At 54.3% G+C, this 14,905-nt stretch overlaps 1 protein-coding gene across 2 annotated transcripts in view; it reads left to right on the top strand.

The window, feature by feature from the left end:
- The window catches only part of SETD1B (SET domain containing 1B, histone lysine methyltransferase), a 28,005-nt gene extending 14,686 nt beyond the window's left edge, over positions 1 to 13,319 (top strand). For both annotated transcript variants that reach the window (XM_024256438.3, XM_054528338.2), the window contains exons 11-17: positions 116 to 610; positions 3,179 to 4,438; positions 5,866 to 6,032; positions 8,186 to 8,317; positions 8,401 to 8,520; positions 8,599 to 8,736; positions 10,720 to 13,319. In XM_024256438.3, coding sequence (XP_024112206.2) covers positions 116 to 610; positions 3,179 to 4,438; positions 5,866 to 6,032; positions 8,186 to 8,317; positions 8,401 to 8,520; positions 8,599 to 8,736; positions 10,720 to 10,893 — 2,486 coding nt within the window. In that variant the 3' untranslated portion in view covers positions 10,894 to 13,319. The remainder of the gene's footprint in view (positions 1 to 115; positions 611 to 3,178; positions 4,439 to 5,865; positions 6,033 to 8,185; positions 8,318 to 8,400; positions 8,521 to 8,598; positions 8,737 to 10,719) is intronic.
- The last annotated feature ends 1,586 nt before the right edge of the window (positions 13,320 to 14,905 follow it).

Below are 14,905 nucleotides of genomic sequence, written 5' to 3' on the forward strand. Positions count from 1 at the left end.
CTGAGGGCCATGTTCAGCCTGGGTGCCGCCAGTTTGAGGCCATTGGTGAGGGGTCTGGGTGGGGCTGGGGCACAGCGGGTCCTCAGGCAGCCCCTCGTCTGTGTCCCCCATCCAGAGGAGACAGTGAGCATTGTAACCTCCAAGGCTGAAGCCACGTCGTCCAGTGAGAGTTCCGAGTCTTCTGAGTTTGAGTCAAGCTCCGAGTCCTCGCCCTCATCCTCGGAGGATGAAGAGGAGGTGGTGGCCAGAGAAGAGGAGGAAGAAGAGGAGGAGGAGGAGGCGATGGTGGCCGAGGAAAGCATGGCTTCTGCAGGCCCCGAGGACTTTGAACAGGACGGGGAGGAAGCGGCTCTGGCCCCGGGGGCACCGGCAGTGGACTCGTTGGGCATGGAAGAGGAGGTGGACATCGAGACTGAGGCTGCGGCCCCTGAGGAGCGGCCCCCCATGCTGGACGAGCCCTCCTTGCCTGTGGGTGTTGAAGAGCCAGCCGACTCCAGGGAGCCCCCCGAGGAAGCAGGCCTGAGCCAGGAAGGGGCCATGTTGCTGTCTCCAGAGCCCCCTGCCAGGGAGGTGGAGGCCCGACCCCCATTGTCCCCTGAGCGAGCTCCAGGTAACACTTGCAGCCCCCTGGGAGGGTGGTGGGAGGGAGGCAGGAAGTCCTCACTGTCAGAATCAGCCAGGGCTTCCTGGGGTAGATCGCTGACCGTCCCCAGCCTCAGTTTCCCCTGTAAAACGAGATCAGCCGATTGTGCCTCCCTCGAGCGAGATGGGGTGTTGGGTGCCAGCACTGAGCCTGGCACTGCATGGATCAACCCAAAGGGGAACCACTGCTATTTTTCAGTCCTCACTGCCAGCGTTTCCCTGGTGGCTTTGTCCTTGGACCATCAGTCCCATGAGATGCTTCCCAAAAGGAGGATGGGTGTCCCTGGTCACTTTAGCGACAAGCCGGTGGGGTAGGCCCTGGGGTGCTGGGCCAGGTGAGGGCTGTGGGCATTGCCCACTCGGGCATTGTGATGACGCTGCACAGAGCATATGAGAGGCTCTAACTGCATGGCCAGTAGAACTTTCCACAGTGATGGCAGCGTTCTCGGGCTGTGCTGTCCAGCACTGTAGCCTTCAGACACAATGTTGCTACCAAACTCTTGAAACATGGCCAGTGGCACAGTGGAACTGAATTTATAATAGCGTTCAATTTATTTTGGCTTACATAGCTGCATGTGGTTAGCACCTACCACTTTTTTTTTTTTTTTTTGAGACATAGTCTCGCTTTGTCGCCCAGGCTGGAGTGCAGTGGCGTGATCTCAGCTCACTGCAAGCTCCGCTTCCCAGGTTCACGCCATTCTCCTGCCTCAGCCTCCCAAGTAGCTGGGACTACAGGCGCCCGCCACCACGCATGGCTAATTTTTTGTATTTTTAGTAGAGATGGGGTTTCACCGTGTTAGCCAGGATGGTCTCGATCTCCTGACCTTGTGATCCACCCGCCTCGGCCTCCCAAAATGCTGGGATTACCGGCGTGAGCCACCACACCCAGCCTAGCCCCTACCTTTAATAAGTCCCTCAGGAAAGGATTACAGCTGCCCCTGTACATTGAACACATGGCTAGGGCCCACTGACATACAGTTTTCAACCAAACGTGGACGGAAAAGACTGGTGGGATGAGAAACCCACGTATATGGAGGGCAACCGCCTATACATGGGTTCTGCAAGGCAGACTACAAGCTTTGAGTATGTGCAGATTTTGGTATACCAGGGAGTGCTGGAACCAATTCCCTGTGTGTATTGAGGGACGACTGTGTTTTGTTTAATGTAATGTGTTTTGTTTTGTTTATTCCACCATTAACCACAGTCTTTGAACATTGACTCAATATTAAGCCTCTGTTGTGTCCCTGCTATTATTTTAGGCAGTAGCAATGCAACAGTGGACCAAACAGACAAAAATATTTGCTCCCACGGAGCAGGGGAACAGATGACAACAGATCAATTAGAAAATGAAAAACAGGTGGCAGGGTCCTGTAATCCCAGCTACTTGGGAGGCTGAGGCAGGAGAACTGCTTGAACCTGGGTGGCAGAGGTTGCAGTGAGCCGAGATCGTGCCACACTGCACTCCAGCCTGGGCGATAGAGTGAGACTGTCTTAAAAAAAAAAAAAAAAAAAGAAAAAGAAATGTGCCAGGCGCGGTGGCTCACACCTGTAATCCCAGCACTGTGGGAGGCCGAGGTAGGCAGATCAACTGAGGTCAGGAGTTTGAGACCAGCCAGGCCAGCATGACGAAACCCCATATCTACTAAAAGTACAAAAAATTAACAGGGCGTGGTGGCACATGCCTGTAATCCCAGCGGCTCGGGAGGCTGAGGAAGGAGAATTGCTTGAATCTGGGAGGCGGAGGTTGCAGTGAGCCGAGATTGTGCCATTGCCCTCCAGCCTGGGTGACAGAGTGAGACTGTCTCAAAAAAAAAGTAAATAAATAAATAAAATAATATAAAAATAGAAAATAAAAAAATGTATTCTATGGTCGGGCATGGTGGCTCACATCTGTAATTCCAGCACTTTGGGAGGCCAAGGCTGGTGGATCACTCGAGGCCAGGAGTTCAAGACCAGCCTAGGCAACATAGAGCCCGTCTCTACAAAACATTTAAAGATTAGCTGGGCGTGGTGGCACATTCCTGTAGTCCCAGCTACTCAGGAGCCTTAGGCAGGAGGATCCCTTGAGTCCTGGCGGTCTAGGCTGCAGTGACCGTGATCATGCCACTGCATTCCACCCGTCTCAAAAATAAAAAAATAAATAAATTTGTGAAAAAATTAAGAAGTGTATCCTGTGACTGTGGAGATAAGTGCCAGGAAAAAATCCTTGAAGCCTCTGACAGGTCCTGCAGAAAAGAGACTTGTTGAATTTTATTTAGTCATAGAGCAGATTTTCTTGGGCCACAGGGACATTGTTCTGAAGACGTAGTGTGAAAGGCTGGAATATATGTCTCCTGCATCTGTGATTTAGCCTAGCAACTTTGATAAAGCACATACCGTTGGGCGCTGAGGAGTCCTTGAGGGGTTTAGCTGGAGAAGGACAGGTCTGTGCTCAGACTCGGGGCTGTGAGCCTGCCAGGTATGGAGCACAAAATAAGGCACTGAGAGACGTTTGGATTGAATAGTAAACGTCTCGTGTTCGCTCACCTCTCTGCAGAACATGACCTGGAAGTGGAACCGGAGCCCCCTACGATGCTCCCCTTGCCCCTGCAACCACCATTGCCGCCCCCACGACCACCCCGGCCACCCAGCCCACCGCCGGAGCCTGAGACCACAGACGCCTCACACCCATCTGTCCCTCCGGAGCCCCCTGCCGAGGACCACCCCCCGCATACTCCAGGCCTCTGTGGCAGCCTGGCCAAGTCGCAGAGCACAGAGACGGTGCCAGCCACACCAGGCGGGGAGCCCCCGCTATCAGGAGGCAGCAGTGGCCTGTCCCTGAGCTCTCCGCAAGTGCCCGGCAGCCCCTTCTCCTACCCAGCCCCGTCCCCTAGCTTGAGCAGTGGGGGCCTACCTCGGACACCTGGTCGGGACTTCAGCTTCACACCCACCTTCTCCGAGCCCAGCGGGCCCTTGCTCCTGCCCGTCTGCCCGCTCCCTGCCGGCCGACGCGATGAACGCTCCGGGCCCCTGGCCTCCCCGGTGCTCCTGGAGACAGGCCTGCCCCTCCCTCTGCCCCTTCCCCTGCCCTTGCCCTTGGCACTGCCCGCCGTCTTGCGGGCCCAGGCTCGTGCCCCCACCCCGCTGCCGCCCCTGCTGCCCGCCCCCCTGGCCCCTTGCCCACCCCCAATGAAGAGGAAGCCGGGCCGGCCCCGGCGATCCCCACCATCTATGCTCTCTTTGGATGGGCCCTTGGTCCGGCCACCAGCAGGGGCCGCCCTTGGAAGGGAACTCCTGCTCCTGCCGGGCCAGCCACAGACCCCCGTCTTCCCCAGCACCCATGACCCCCGGACGGTGACCCTGGACTTCCGGAACGCGGGGATCCCAGCCCCTCCACCACCCCTTCCCCCCCAGCCACCCCCACCCCCACCTCCCCCACCTGTAGAGCCCACCAAGCTGCCCTTTAAGGAGCTAGACAACCAGTGGCCCTCCGAGGCCATCCCTCCGGGCCCCCGCGGGCGCGATGAGGTCACTGAGGAGTACATGGAGTTGGCCAAGAGCCGGGGGCCGTGGCGCCGGCCACCTAAGAAGCGCCATGAGGACCTGGTGCCACCTGCAGGCTCGCCCGAACTCTCGCCACCACAGCCCCTCTTCCGGCCCCGCTCGGAGTTTGAGGAGATGACCATCCTGTATGACATCTGGAATGGTGGCATCGACGAGGAGGACATCCGCTTCCTGTGTGTCACCTACGAGCGACTGCTACAGCAGGACAATGGCATGGACTGGCTTAACGACACGCTCTGGGTCTACCATCCCTATATCCTGCCGGCATGGGGGGGCTCTGCACCTTCTGGGATGCAGGAAGTCCCCACTCACCTCTCTGGGCCCCACCTCCCAGTCTGTAGCAGCCCACGGTGCCCATGAAGGTGACAGCATGCACCACCGTTACTTCCCAGCACCATGCCAGGCTCCCGAGTGAATCATTGGCACGTTTTAAGGACTCCCTCTGCGCCAGGCCCATCACCCCCAGAGTTAGCAGGTCTCGGGGTCACATGTAACAGCAGTGCCGTGCAGTTTAACAGCACACAAGGGCTGAGGGCCTCCTTGTCCTGTCCCCGTCATAACCTCAGGTAATCCCAGTAGCCTGGTGAGATAGGGGCTATGATTACCATTTTACATATGAAGAAGCTAAGGCTCAGAGAGGTTCAGTGACCTGTCCAAAGACACAGCTACAGGTGGCAGAGTTGAGATTTGAACCCAGGCAAACCTGGCTCTAGAGTCCAGGCTCTTCACCAGGCTTTCATGAGGCTTGGCCGTTCGCATAGGCCTGTGAGGCTAGACCTCTCATTATCCGTGTTGTATTAGACTGATTTATGAGCACTCAGTTTGTGTCAAGAGCTCTGCTCAGTGCCGGGCACCATGGCTCATGGCTGTAATCCCAGCACTATGGGAGGCTGAGGCGGACGGATCACTTGAGGCCAGAAGTTTGAGACCAGCCTGGTCAACATGGCAAAACCCCATCTCTACTAAAAATACAAAAATTAGCTGGGTGTGGTAGCACGTGCCTGTAATTCCAGCTACTCTGGAGGCTGAGGCAGGAGAATTGCTTGAACTCGGGAGGCACAGGTTGCAGTGAGCCAAGATTGCACCACTGCACTCCAGCCTGGGTGACAGAGCAAGACTCCGTCTCAAAAAAAATCGAAACTCTGCTAAGGACCATAAGCATATTTCATCACTTGCAGAGAGGCATCACTGTCAACCCAATTTACAGATGGGAAACTGAACAGAAAGTTGTTAACACACCCAGCACTTTGGGAGGCCGAGGTGGACGGATCACTTGATCTCTGGAGGTCGAGTCCAGCCTGGGAGACATAGCAAAACCCCATCTCTACCAAAAAATCCAGAAATTAGCTGGGTGTGGTGGTGCAAGCCTGTAGCCCCAGCTGCTCAGAAGGCTGAGGCTGCAGTAAGCTGAGATTGCACCATTGCACTCGAGCCTGGGCAACAGGAGACCCTGTCTCAAAAAAAAAAAAAAAAAAAAAATACACCTAGAGCCACGCAACTAGGTATTCACCGTCAGCGGGGTTGGTCAGCGGACAGCCACGTGGAGGTGGCATGGGAGTGGGCAGTAGAACTGGACATCGCTGTCCCGGGAGGGTGGTCTGAGGGTGGGCAGGACCAGTCTATGAAGGGACCAGGAGGGGCTCTCTGAGAATGTCCATGTGGCCCTTGACCCACACCCACCCACCAGCCTCTCTTCAGCTAAGAAAAAGAAACGGGACGATGGCATCCGCGAGCACGTGACGGGCTGTGCCCGCAGCGAGGGCTTCTACACCATCGACAAGAAGGACAAGCTCAGATACCTCAACAGCAGCCGTGCCAGCACTGATGAGCCCCCCGCAGACACCCAGGTACTGCCAGGGCTCCTGGACACATCAGAGCCTGCTGGGTTGGGCCACGGGGATCCAGGGCACTCGTGGAGGGGTGCCAGGCAGAGGGAAGAGTTGTGAGGCCAGAGGGTGGCACACAGAGGCTGCAAGTGGAAGGGGAGAGGTGGGTGGGCAGGGCCTAGGAGAAGGAGGGAATTGCCTTAGTCCCATGGGCCCTGGAGCACCTCCCAGTTGTTTAATCAGGGATGTGACGGAGCTGTATTTCCACAAGTTCATTCATTTTTTGTTTGTTTTTTGCTTGGGTTTTTTTTTGGGGGGGGGACAAAGCCTTGCTCTGTCTTATAGGCTGAAGTGCAGTGGCACAGTCTCAGCTCACTGCAACCTCTGCCTCCTGGGTTCAAATGATTCTCCTGCCTCAGCCTCCTGAGTAGCTGGGATTACAGGTCCCCATCACGCCCGAGTAATTTTTTGTATTTTTAGTGGAGATGGGATTTCACCAAGTTGGCCAGGTTGGTGTCGAACTCCTAACCTCAAGTAATTCGCCTGCCTTGGTCTCCCAAACTGCTGGGATTATAAGCATGAGCCACATCGCACGGCCTCATTCATTCTTTTTTTAATCCAGTAAATATCTGTTGAGTACATGCTGTGTATCGGGTACTGTTCTGGGTCTATAGCAGTGAACAAAACCAAATCCTTTTCCTCATGGAATTTAATTATTTATTTTTATTTTTAAATTAAAAAAAAATTGAGACGGGGCCTCACTCTGTTGCCCAAGCTGATCTGGAACTCCTGGGCTCAAGCAATCCTCCCGCCTCAGCCTCCCAAAGTGCTGGGATTATAGGTGTGAGCCACGGTACCCGGCTGGAATTTATATTTTAATGGGCACTTGTGGGAAATAATCAAGTGAAGAAAGAAACACGTAATTCCAGGCAGGGAAAACGTGATGGAGAAAACAGGAGAGGGGTTAGGGATTACCAAGTCAAAGGGGAGTCAGAGATGGTCAGACCCAAGCGAAGTGTGGGAAGGCACCATGCGGATGCCAGAGAGACCACAGAGAAGTGAAAAAGCGACTTCCATAAAAAGTTAAAACCAGAGAGGGGCTCACTGACCCCAGCAGGCCTCCCTAGGACAGCAGCAGTGCAAAGGCCCTGAGGCAGCGGGGAGCTCCATGGTGTGAGGAAGGGAAGGGAGAGGCCACTTGTGGGAGAGACAGCACAGGCCACCAGGGTCGGGGGTACTGTGGTGGTAAGTGACCTGTCTCCTGGGGTGACAGGCAGCAGAGGGAGGTTGTGAGAGGAGCTGGGGTGGTGTGGAGCTGGTGCAGGGGTCCTGAGGGCAAACTGTGTTCGGGTTGCTGCAGTTTCCAGACCGGACGTGCCGGACTTAGCTGGGCCGTGAGGAGCCATTAGCTGTGGAAGAATATGAGGAAGTGGGATGGACAGGACCAGGGCTGGCCTGGGTACAGGAGACAGGGATGGGCGGGGGGTGACAGCCCAGGGTGTGGCTGGGGTCGGGGGTGCTGGGAAGCTGGACACCAGTCCTGAGATGGGGAGGCTAATATGCTATCACCATGAGGCAGCTTGAGTTCTGCAGGTTCTGAAAACACCCAGGCAGAGAGGTCTTGGTGGGCATGTGGGTATGGCGGAGCTTAGGATGGGGATCTCCAGCCCGGGGACCTAAGTGTAGGTATCGCCAGGAGAGAAGTGGTGACTGAAGGTCACAGCAGGGTGACCTCACCTGGGAGGGCACTTGGGGCAGAGGCCTGGGATGCTCCAAAGGTTAATGGCTGGGGCAGAGGCCCAGGGAGGCCAAGAGCAGGACGTGACACAAGGGTTTCAGAAGGATCCCCGATTTCGAACGCTTGGGGGGTCAGAGGGGTCTGGGTGAGAGCCGAGGAGAGGGTCAGGGTAGACAAAACTTTCAGCTGAAATGGGGAAAAGACAGCGCCAGGCAAGAGTGAGTCTCGTCGTTTTGAAAATAGAAGGAGCTTGAACACGCTCAGATACTGATGGGATAGAGGAGGCAGGGAAGTGGTGACAATTAGGGACAGAGAGGTGTGGAGAAGCCCAGAGCAAGGAGCCCAGGACACTGGGGATGACAGAGATCCAGAGCCTAGGGTAGGACCGCCGAGGACACGGCCAGCCCCGCTGAGCCCCGCACACCGTCCACTGCAGGGCATGAGCATCCCAGCACAACCCCACGCCTCCACCCGGGCAGGCTCAGAGCGGCGTTCGGAGCAGCGCCGCCTGCTGTCCTCCTTCACTGGCAGCTGTGACAGCGACCTGCTCAAGTTCAACCAGCTCAAGGTGAGGCCGGGCTTCACCCAGATCGCCGGGGTGGTGGCAGGACCTGAGACCGGGGCTCACCTCTCCCCTCTTCCCTCCCGCAGTTCCGGAAGAAAAAGCTCAAGTTCTGCAAGAGCCACATTCACGACTGGGGCTTGTTCGCCATGGAGCCCATCGCGGCTGACGAGATGGTCATCGAGTACGTAGGCCAGAATATCCGTCAGGTAGGCACTGCCCGGCAGGATGGGCACGGGGCCGGGCATGGGGCCGGCCCAGCCCGACTGATGCCCTTTTGTGGCCAGGTGATCGCAGACATGCGGGAGAAGCGTTATGAGGACGAGGGCATCGGGAGCAGCTACATGTTCCGGGTGGACCACGACACCATCATCGACGCCACCAAGTGCGGCAACTTCGCGCGCTTCATCAACCACAGCTGCAACGTGAGTGCCCAGCAGGGGGCGGCCCCTGCCCTTGCCCCTGGCCCTGCTTCTGTGCCAGGAGGGCCTGGAAGCCCTGGCACGGGAATCAGCTCGGCCTCCTTCCCAAGCTCAGGTCGGCCAAGAGTTATAGGGAGAGGAAGACATGTGAGGTCTTTTACCAGGAGCTCTATTCCTCTGAGCTTCAGTTTCTCATCTGTCAGATGGGCTTTAGTGAAACTTCTGTGGCATGTAGAGGACTCAGAAGTGGTGGGTTCAGTTCATTGGTAATTACGGAGTTATTTCTCTGCGTTGGCCTTTTCTCCGTGCTTTCATTGGTCAGGCTCAGTCCTGCTCGGGCCGAGCTGTCCACTAGAACTTTCTGCAAGGGGGAGGTGCACTGCGTGCATCTGTGCTGTGGGTTAGCCACATGTGTGGTGTTGAGCACTGGAAATGTGCCCAGTGCATCTGGGGACCTGAGTCTTAAATTTTATTTCATTTTGATGAATTTAAACTGAATTAGCTTGTGATGACTGTATTGGGTGGTGCAGGCGTAGAGGGGAGGAACACTGATAACAGGGATTTGAGTGCTGAAGAATGAACACAGGAAGCTCTGAGCAGGAGGCAGGCATGTTCCGGGGTGGATGCCCCTGACTGTGGGTTCAAGTCTTGGTATTGCAGCTTAGTGAGTTACTTCATGTCTCTGTGCCTCAGTTTCCTTGTCTGTAAAACAGAGAATAACAGTCTCTCCTTGTAGGTTGTTGGGAGGGCCACATAGGTGGGTCACTGCACATGGGCCCTTTGAGTGCTGGCCAGGCCAGTCCTCAGCGCCTGCTGGCTCTCTTCGTTGTGACTTGATCCTTGCCTGGGCTGTAGGGACTTTCCTGTGAATATCCGGGGAGATCTGAGGGGTGAGAGAGAATTGCCCAGGGGAAGCGGTGCTGGGGCAAGGGGAACTGCGTGTTCAAAGGCCCTGGGGCAGTGGGGAGAACACCTGTTCGAGAGATAGCAAGGGAGGCAGTGGGCATGGGGTAGGGTAAGAGCGGGGTGGGCAGGGCTGAGGGTGGCCAAGCTGAGGAACTAAGTTTCTCTGAGAGCCACGGTCGCTGGAAGGTTGGAGCCATCGGGCAACAGGTTCTGCTATCCCTTTGGAAATGTTTCCCTGGCTGCTGGGGCAGGAGTGGATTTTTTCAGGGGTGAGAGTGGCCGAGGGGGCTGTAGCAGGCGGGTGAGCAGTGATGGGGGCCTGAGCGTGGCTGGTGGCCCCAGAAGTGGATAGCAGTAGACACAACCAAGAGGCCCTTCTGGGACTGAACTCACCGGCCCTGGTTGGGGCCAGATCTGGACTGAAGGAGGCAGGGAGGCAGATGCTCTGGGGCCTGGGTGCGTGGTGCAGCAGCTGCCCAGAGCAGGAGCAGATCATGCTTTAGGTGTGAGCTAAGTCAAAGACGGTCCCAGGGCTGCCACTGGCAGACAGCAGGTAGTTGCATTTATGGGCTTGGAGGCCTTTACCTTTTCTGTAAAGGGCCAGATAATAAATATTTTTGGCTTGGTGGCTCAGAGGATCTCTATGGCAACTACTGAATTTGGCTATTGTAACAAAAGTAGCCCCAAATTATATGCAAATGAATGGGAGAATGGATATGGCTATGTGCCAGTAAAACTTTGTTTACAAAAACAGGCAGCTAGGGGCTATAGTTTGCTGACCCTTTTTCTAGAGCTCAGAAGTGAGACCTGAGCTAAAAATAGACATACATTTGGGAGGCACTTGTACTATGAATGGATATGAAAGGCCTGGGAAATAATTTTTATCATTATTATTTAATATCAGAGGCAAGGGGTCACCCCTGGGGGTGGGGGGAGCCAAGGTCCAGAGCAGAGCAGTGGGCTGGGGGTCACGTGGCAATGTCAGGCCTTAAGCACAGGCCTGGTTGGGTTTGAGGGGTCTGCAGTGGTGTGGGACCCCGGGGGGCCGGGGGCTCACTCTCCCCCGCACCTTGCCTGCAGCCCAACTGCTATGCCAAGGTGATCACGGTGGAGTCACAGAAGAAGATAGTCATCTACTCGAAGCAGCACATCAACGTCAATGAGGAGATTACCTATGACTACAAGTTCCCCATCGAGGACGTCAAGATCCCCTGCCTCTGTGGCTCCGAGAACTGCCGGGGGACCCTCAACTAGGCCCCGGCACCAGACTCAAAGGATGTCAGCTGTAGCCCTGGGACTCCCGAGCGTGGAGCCCCTGGCCCCGGGGCTCGGCCCCCCGCGCCCGCCCCCATTTCAGGTGCTGTCCTCTACCCAGCGGCCATTCAGGGCCTGGCGCCCCACACTACCCCCTGGAGCCCCTGGCTCCAGCCCCTCCGCGGGAAAGGGCTTCTCTGTCGTTCAGCCCATGTCGCTCTCATTTTTACAAACGCCCCTTTCAGGATTTCTGTTTAACTCCAGCATCAGCTTCTCTCTCTCCGTCTCTCCTCCCCTCTCTCTCTTCTCTGTCTCTTCTCTCTCCCACCGTCACCCTCGGCCTCTTCCTGTGAATGCTGCTACGTTGTTTTGTCTTCTCTATTTTTTTCCTCGTTGTGAGAAAAGACATTTAACCGTTGAAATGTGAAGGTGGAATCAGAGAGGGGCCCCGCGGGGGTCTGCAGAGGCCTCAGTGTGGCTGTGCGTGGCCTGTGTCCTGGAAGCCACCCGGGCCTGGACGCAGGGCCGGGTGCTGTGGGAAGGATGGAGGCCCCCACGGCCTTGACCTCAGAACACTACGCCCCGAAAGCCCCCTTCACTGCCCGTGGGCACAGTGAGGAGACCCCACACCTTTCCCCACCCGAGCCCCAGCCTGTTCTTTCCCCAGAGGCCTGGGGCACCACTGACCCGGTAGACCCTGGTGGAGCTAAGCTGTGCCAGGCAGGGGTCTCCGCTCTGGGCTTTCCCTGCCACCTCACACCCCAGCACCCCCTAAACCTTAGGTTCAATGTTTACTTTCTCATTCGGATGCCAGCAACGAGGGAGCCTCTCGGGGGCCCCAGTGCAGGTGAGGGGCGCTGAGAACGCGGGCGGCCACTCTCTTCTGCTCTTGCCTTCACCCTGGGTGGGAGGGGGCTCCCAAGGGCAGGCGGGTCCCCTAGTCCCGCCATTACGGGTTGTCAGACCGTCTGCGTGTGGCATTTTTTGGCTTATAAGCTTCACCCACTCACCCCCAACCCACACCCCACATCCCCCTGCCGGCAGCCCCTCACCCCAAGAAGGCCAGAGCATATTTATTTTCGGAGGGAGCAGATTACTTCTCCCAGAAAAAGGAAAATCTTGGAAAAGATTTTAAAACTCAGATCTAAGTCTTTGACAGTTGTTTTTTTTTTCTCTTTTGACCCCCTTCCCATCCTCTTCAGAATTTATTCCCGTGGCTTTTTTTTTTTCTTGTGCGTGTATAAAATCAAAACGAAGGGGAAAAAGGTTTTTGAAGTTCAGAACCAACTCTGTATATAGAGGCTGCCGCAAAGGACTTTCTCTTGGGAACATTGTTTCTTGTAGAAACATGCGGGAAGACGTTTTTTGCTCATTTCTTTGTACTTCCAAAAAAAAAAAAAAAGACAAAAGCAAGTCCCCCCCGTACCCCAGAAAGCAGAGGAGGCGTGTAAATAATTTCTGGAAAGTGACTGTTGTGACCCGGAGTCCTCATCAAGATGAGTGCGCTCCATGAGGGAGCTGCTCCCACCCTGCGGACGCAGGCGGCCGGAGCCTCTGGTATCTCAGCTTGTGTCAAGCTTGTTATCATGTAAATTCTGTACAAAGAATTGTTATTTTTCTCTTTTTTGTCGTTGGTGGTTTTGTTGTGTGTTGTTTTTTTTTTTTTTTTGATTCCTTTCCCCCAGGCCCTCTCTATTTGAGACTGTGCCCACCGGTTTCAAGATCAAGGAAATTGGTGGCAACAAGACACAGATGGGGTACCTGGGCACAGCGGCGAACTTCTCTTCCGTTTGCGGTTTTCTGCGTAATTGTGCAACTGAGGAAATAATTTATTTTTCACATGAGGAAATGCGTAGCTTGTAGAGACGGCTGATTCAAGTTACATGTACAGCCTCCAAGGGGCTGTCTCCATTCTGTCCCCTTCCCATAAAAGAAGTGGGGAAATTTGAGAAGACCAGGGAAGGGACCCTTGCCTCTCCCCTCCCCCTGGCCTCACCTTGCCCCCAGCCATCGTGCCCAGTGTTAACCTCGGCTGGCCTTCACTAAGGGGACTAGACCTCCCTCTCCCCAGGAGCCCCAGCCCCAGAGTGGTTTGCAATAATCAAGATATGTGTTGAGTCATTTTTCTTTCAACTCCCTCATTTTTCATTGAACAAATCTCTGCTTTTTAAGAGTTGGGGGTTTCTGCTATTTTTTGTTTTCTCTCTCTCCCCGTGCAAAGAAGAGAACCAATAAGTTTTAGGGATGTTTGTGCGTGTAGACTCCATCATCCATAAGTAACTTGTTTTGAAGAGAAGTGTTTCCGTTGTGAGTGTGTCTTGATGTAAATATTTGTTCATATTTTTGTGAATTCAATACTATGTACCATTGTATTATAGTAACTTTTATAAAGCAAACCATAAATATACTGACTTTTCTTACAGATACGCCGTCTCTCTTGCTCTCCTCTCTCCCTCTCCTCTTTATTCTTTCTTTCTGTTGGGAGCACATCCTGCTTCCGTGGAGGGTGGAGTGGTCCACTCAGACACTCATATCAGCAGGGGTTTTTTGTTTGTTTTTGAGATAGGGTCTCACTCTGTCACCTCAGGCTGGAGTGCAGTGGTGCAATCATGGCTCACTGCAGCCTTGACTTCCTGGGCTCAAGTGATCCTCCCACCTCAGCCTCCTGAGTAGCTGGGACTACAGGAGCACACCACCATGCCCAGCTCATTTTTAAGAAATTTTTCTGTAGAGACGGGGTCTCCCTATGTTGCCCAGGCCGTTCTCAAACTCCTGGGCTCAAGCAATCCTCCCACCTCAGCCTCCCAAAGTAGTGGGATTACAGATGTGAGCCACCGTGCCCAGCCTGAACTTGTAGGTGGGTTTTGTGAACTGGGCCAAATTATAGTCACCACTAGACCTTCCACAGCTTTTAAGTGTGATTTCTAGATTTTTTTCTTAAAACCTCAGGTTTCTGACTCATGAGGTCTGCAATGAAGGAAATAAGATCAGGTATTCTTTTACTATCACTAGAAGAACGTAGGTGGTTCCTCAGAAATGTTTAACACTTAAGGAGATGCCCCCCTGGTCTGCATTTGAGGGAGGAAAAAGGGCTGACAAAATGGTACAAGTTGAGAAGAATTAAATCTATCCTGTATTCATGGCATTTCAGAGATGCTGTGCCCCAGTCAGTCTCAGCTCTGCTTGACCCAGTAGATGGGCGATAAGGGGCTTATAGTTGGCGTCCACAGTAAATGTCTCCAAGAAGATGTAAAACCTTAGCAAAAAGCAATATGCCTGAAAAGACGCTGTACCTCACTTCTTACTGGAGAAATGTGAATTATCCCATGTTACCATTTCCCCCTGTCAGGTTGGCAATTATTAGAAGGTGGAGGAAACCCAATTTGAGGGAGCAGGAGGCAGGGGGACTCTCGTGCATCATTAGTGGAAGCCAAAAATCGCTGCAACCTTTAGGAGGAAAAATACCTATTAGCAATCATTATTTAAAATGCACACGGCCGGCGCAGTGGCTCACACCTGTGATCCCAGCACTTTGGGAGGCCTAGGAGGGCAGATCACCTGAGGTCAGGAGTTCAAGCTAGCCTAGCCAACATGGTGAAACCCCATCTCTACTAAAAATACAAAAAAATTAGCCGAGTGTGGTGGTGCACACCTGTAATCCCAGATACTTGGGAGGCTGAGGTGGGAGAATCGCTTGAACCCAGGAGGTGGAGGTTGCAGGGAGCTGAGATCATGCCACTGCACTCCAGCCTGGGCGACAGAGTGAGACCCCGTCTCAAAATAAAATGATCAAATGCACACACAAGTCTTGGCTCCATTGTTCCACTGTGAAGAATTGAGCCTGACAGATATAGTGGGCAACAATATGAAGAAGAGTGTTCTTCGCAGCCTCATTTGTGGTATCAACGAAACGAAGGGAGGGTAAATTGTCCGTTCACGGTGGGCTGCTTTTAGGAATTGTGCATCCAGACAGGTGGACACTCCTGTACGTGGATTCATGGGACTAGAGGGC

This window comes from Pongo abelii, chromosome 10 (genome assembly GCF_028885655.2).
Source record: "Pongo abelii isolate AG06213 chromosome 10, NHGRI_mPonAbe1-v2.0_pri, whole genome shotgun sequence".
NCBI classification, from domain to species: Eukaryota; Metazoa; Chordata; class Mammalia; order Primates; family Hominidae; genus Pongo; species Pongo abelii.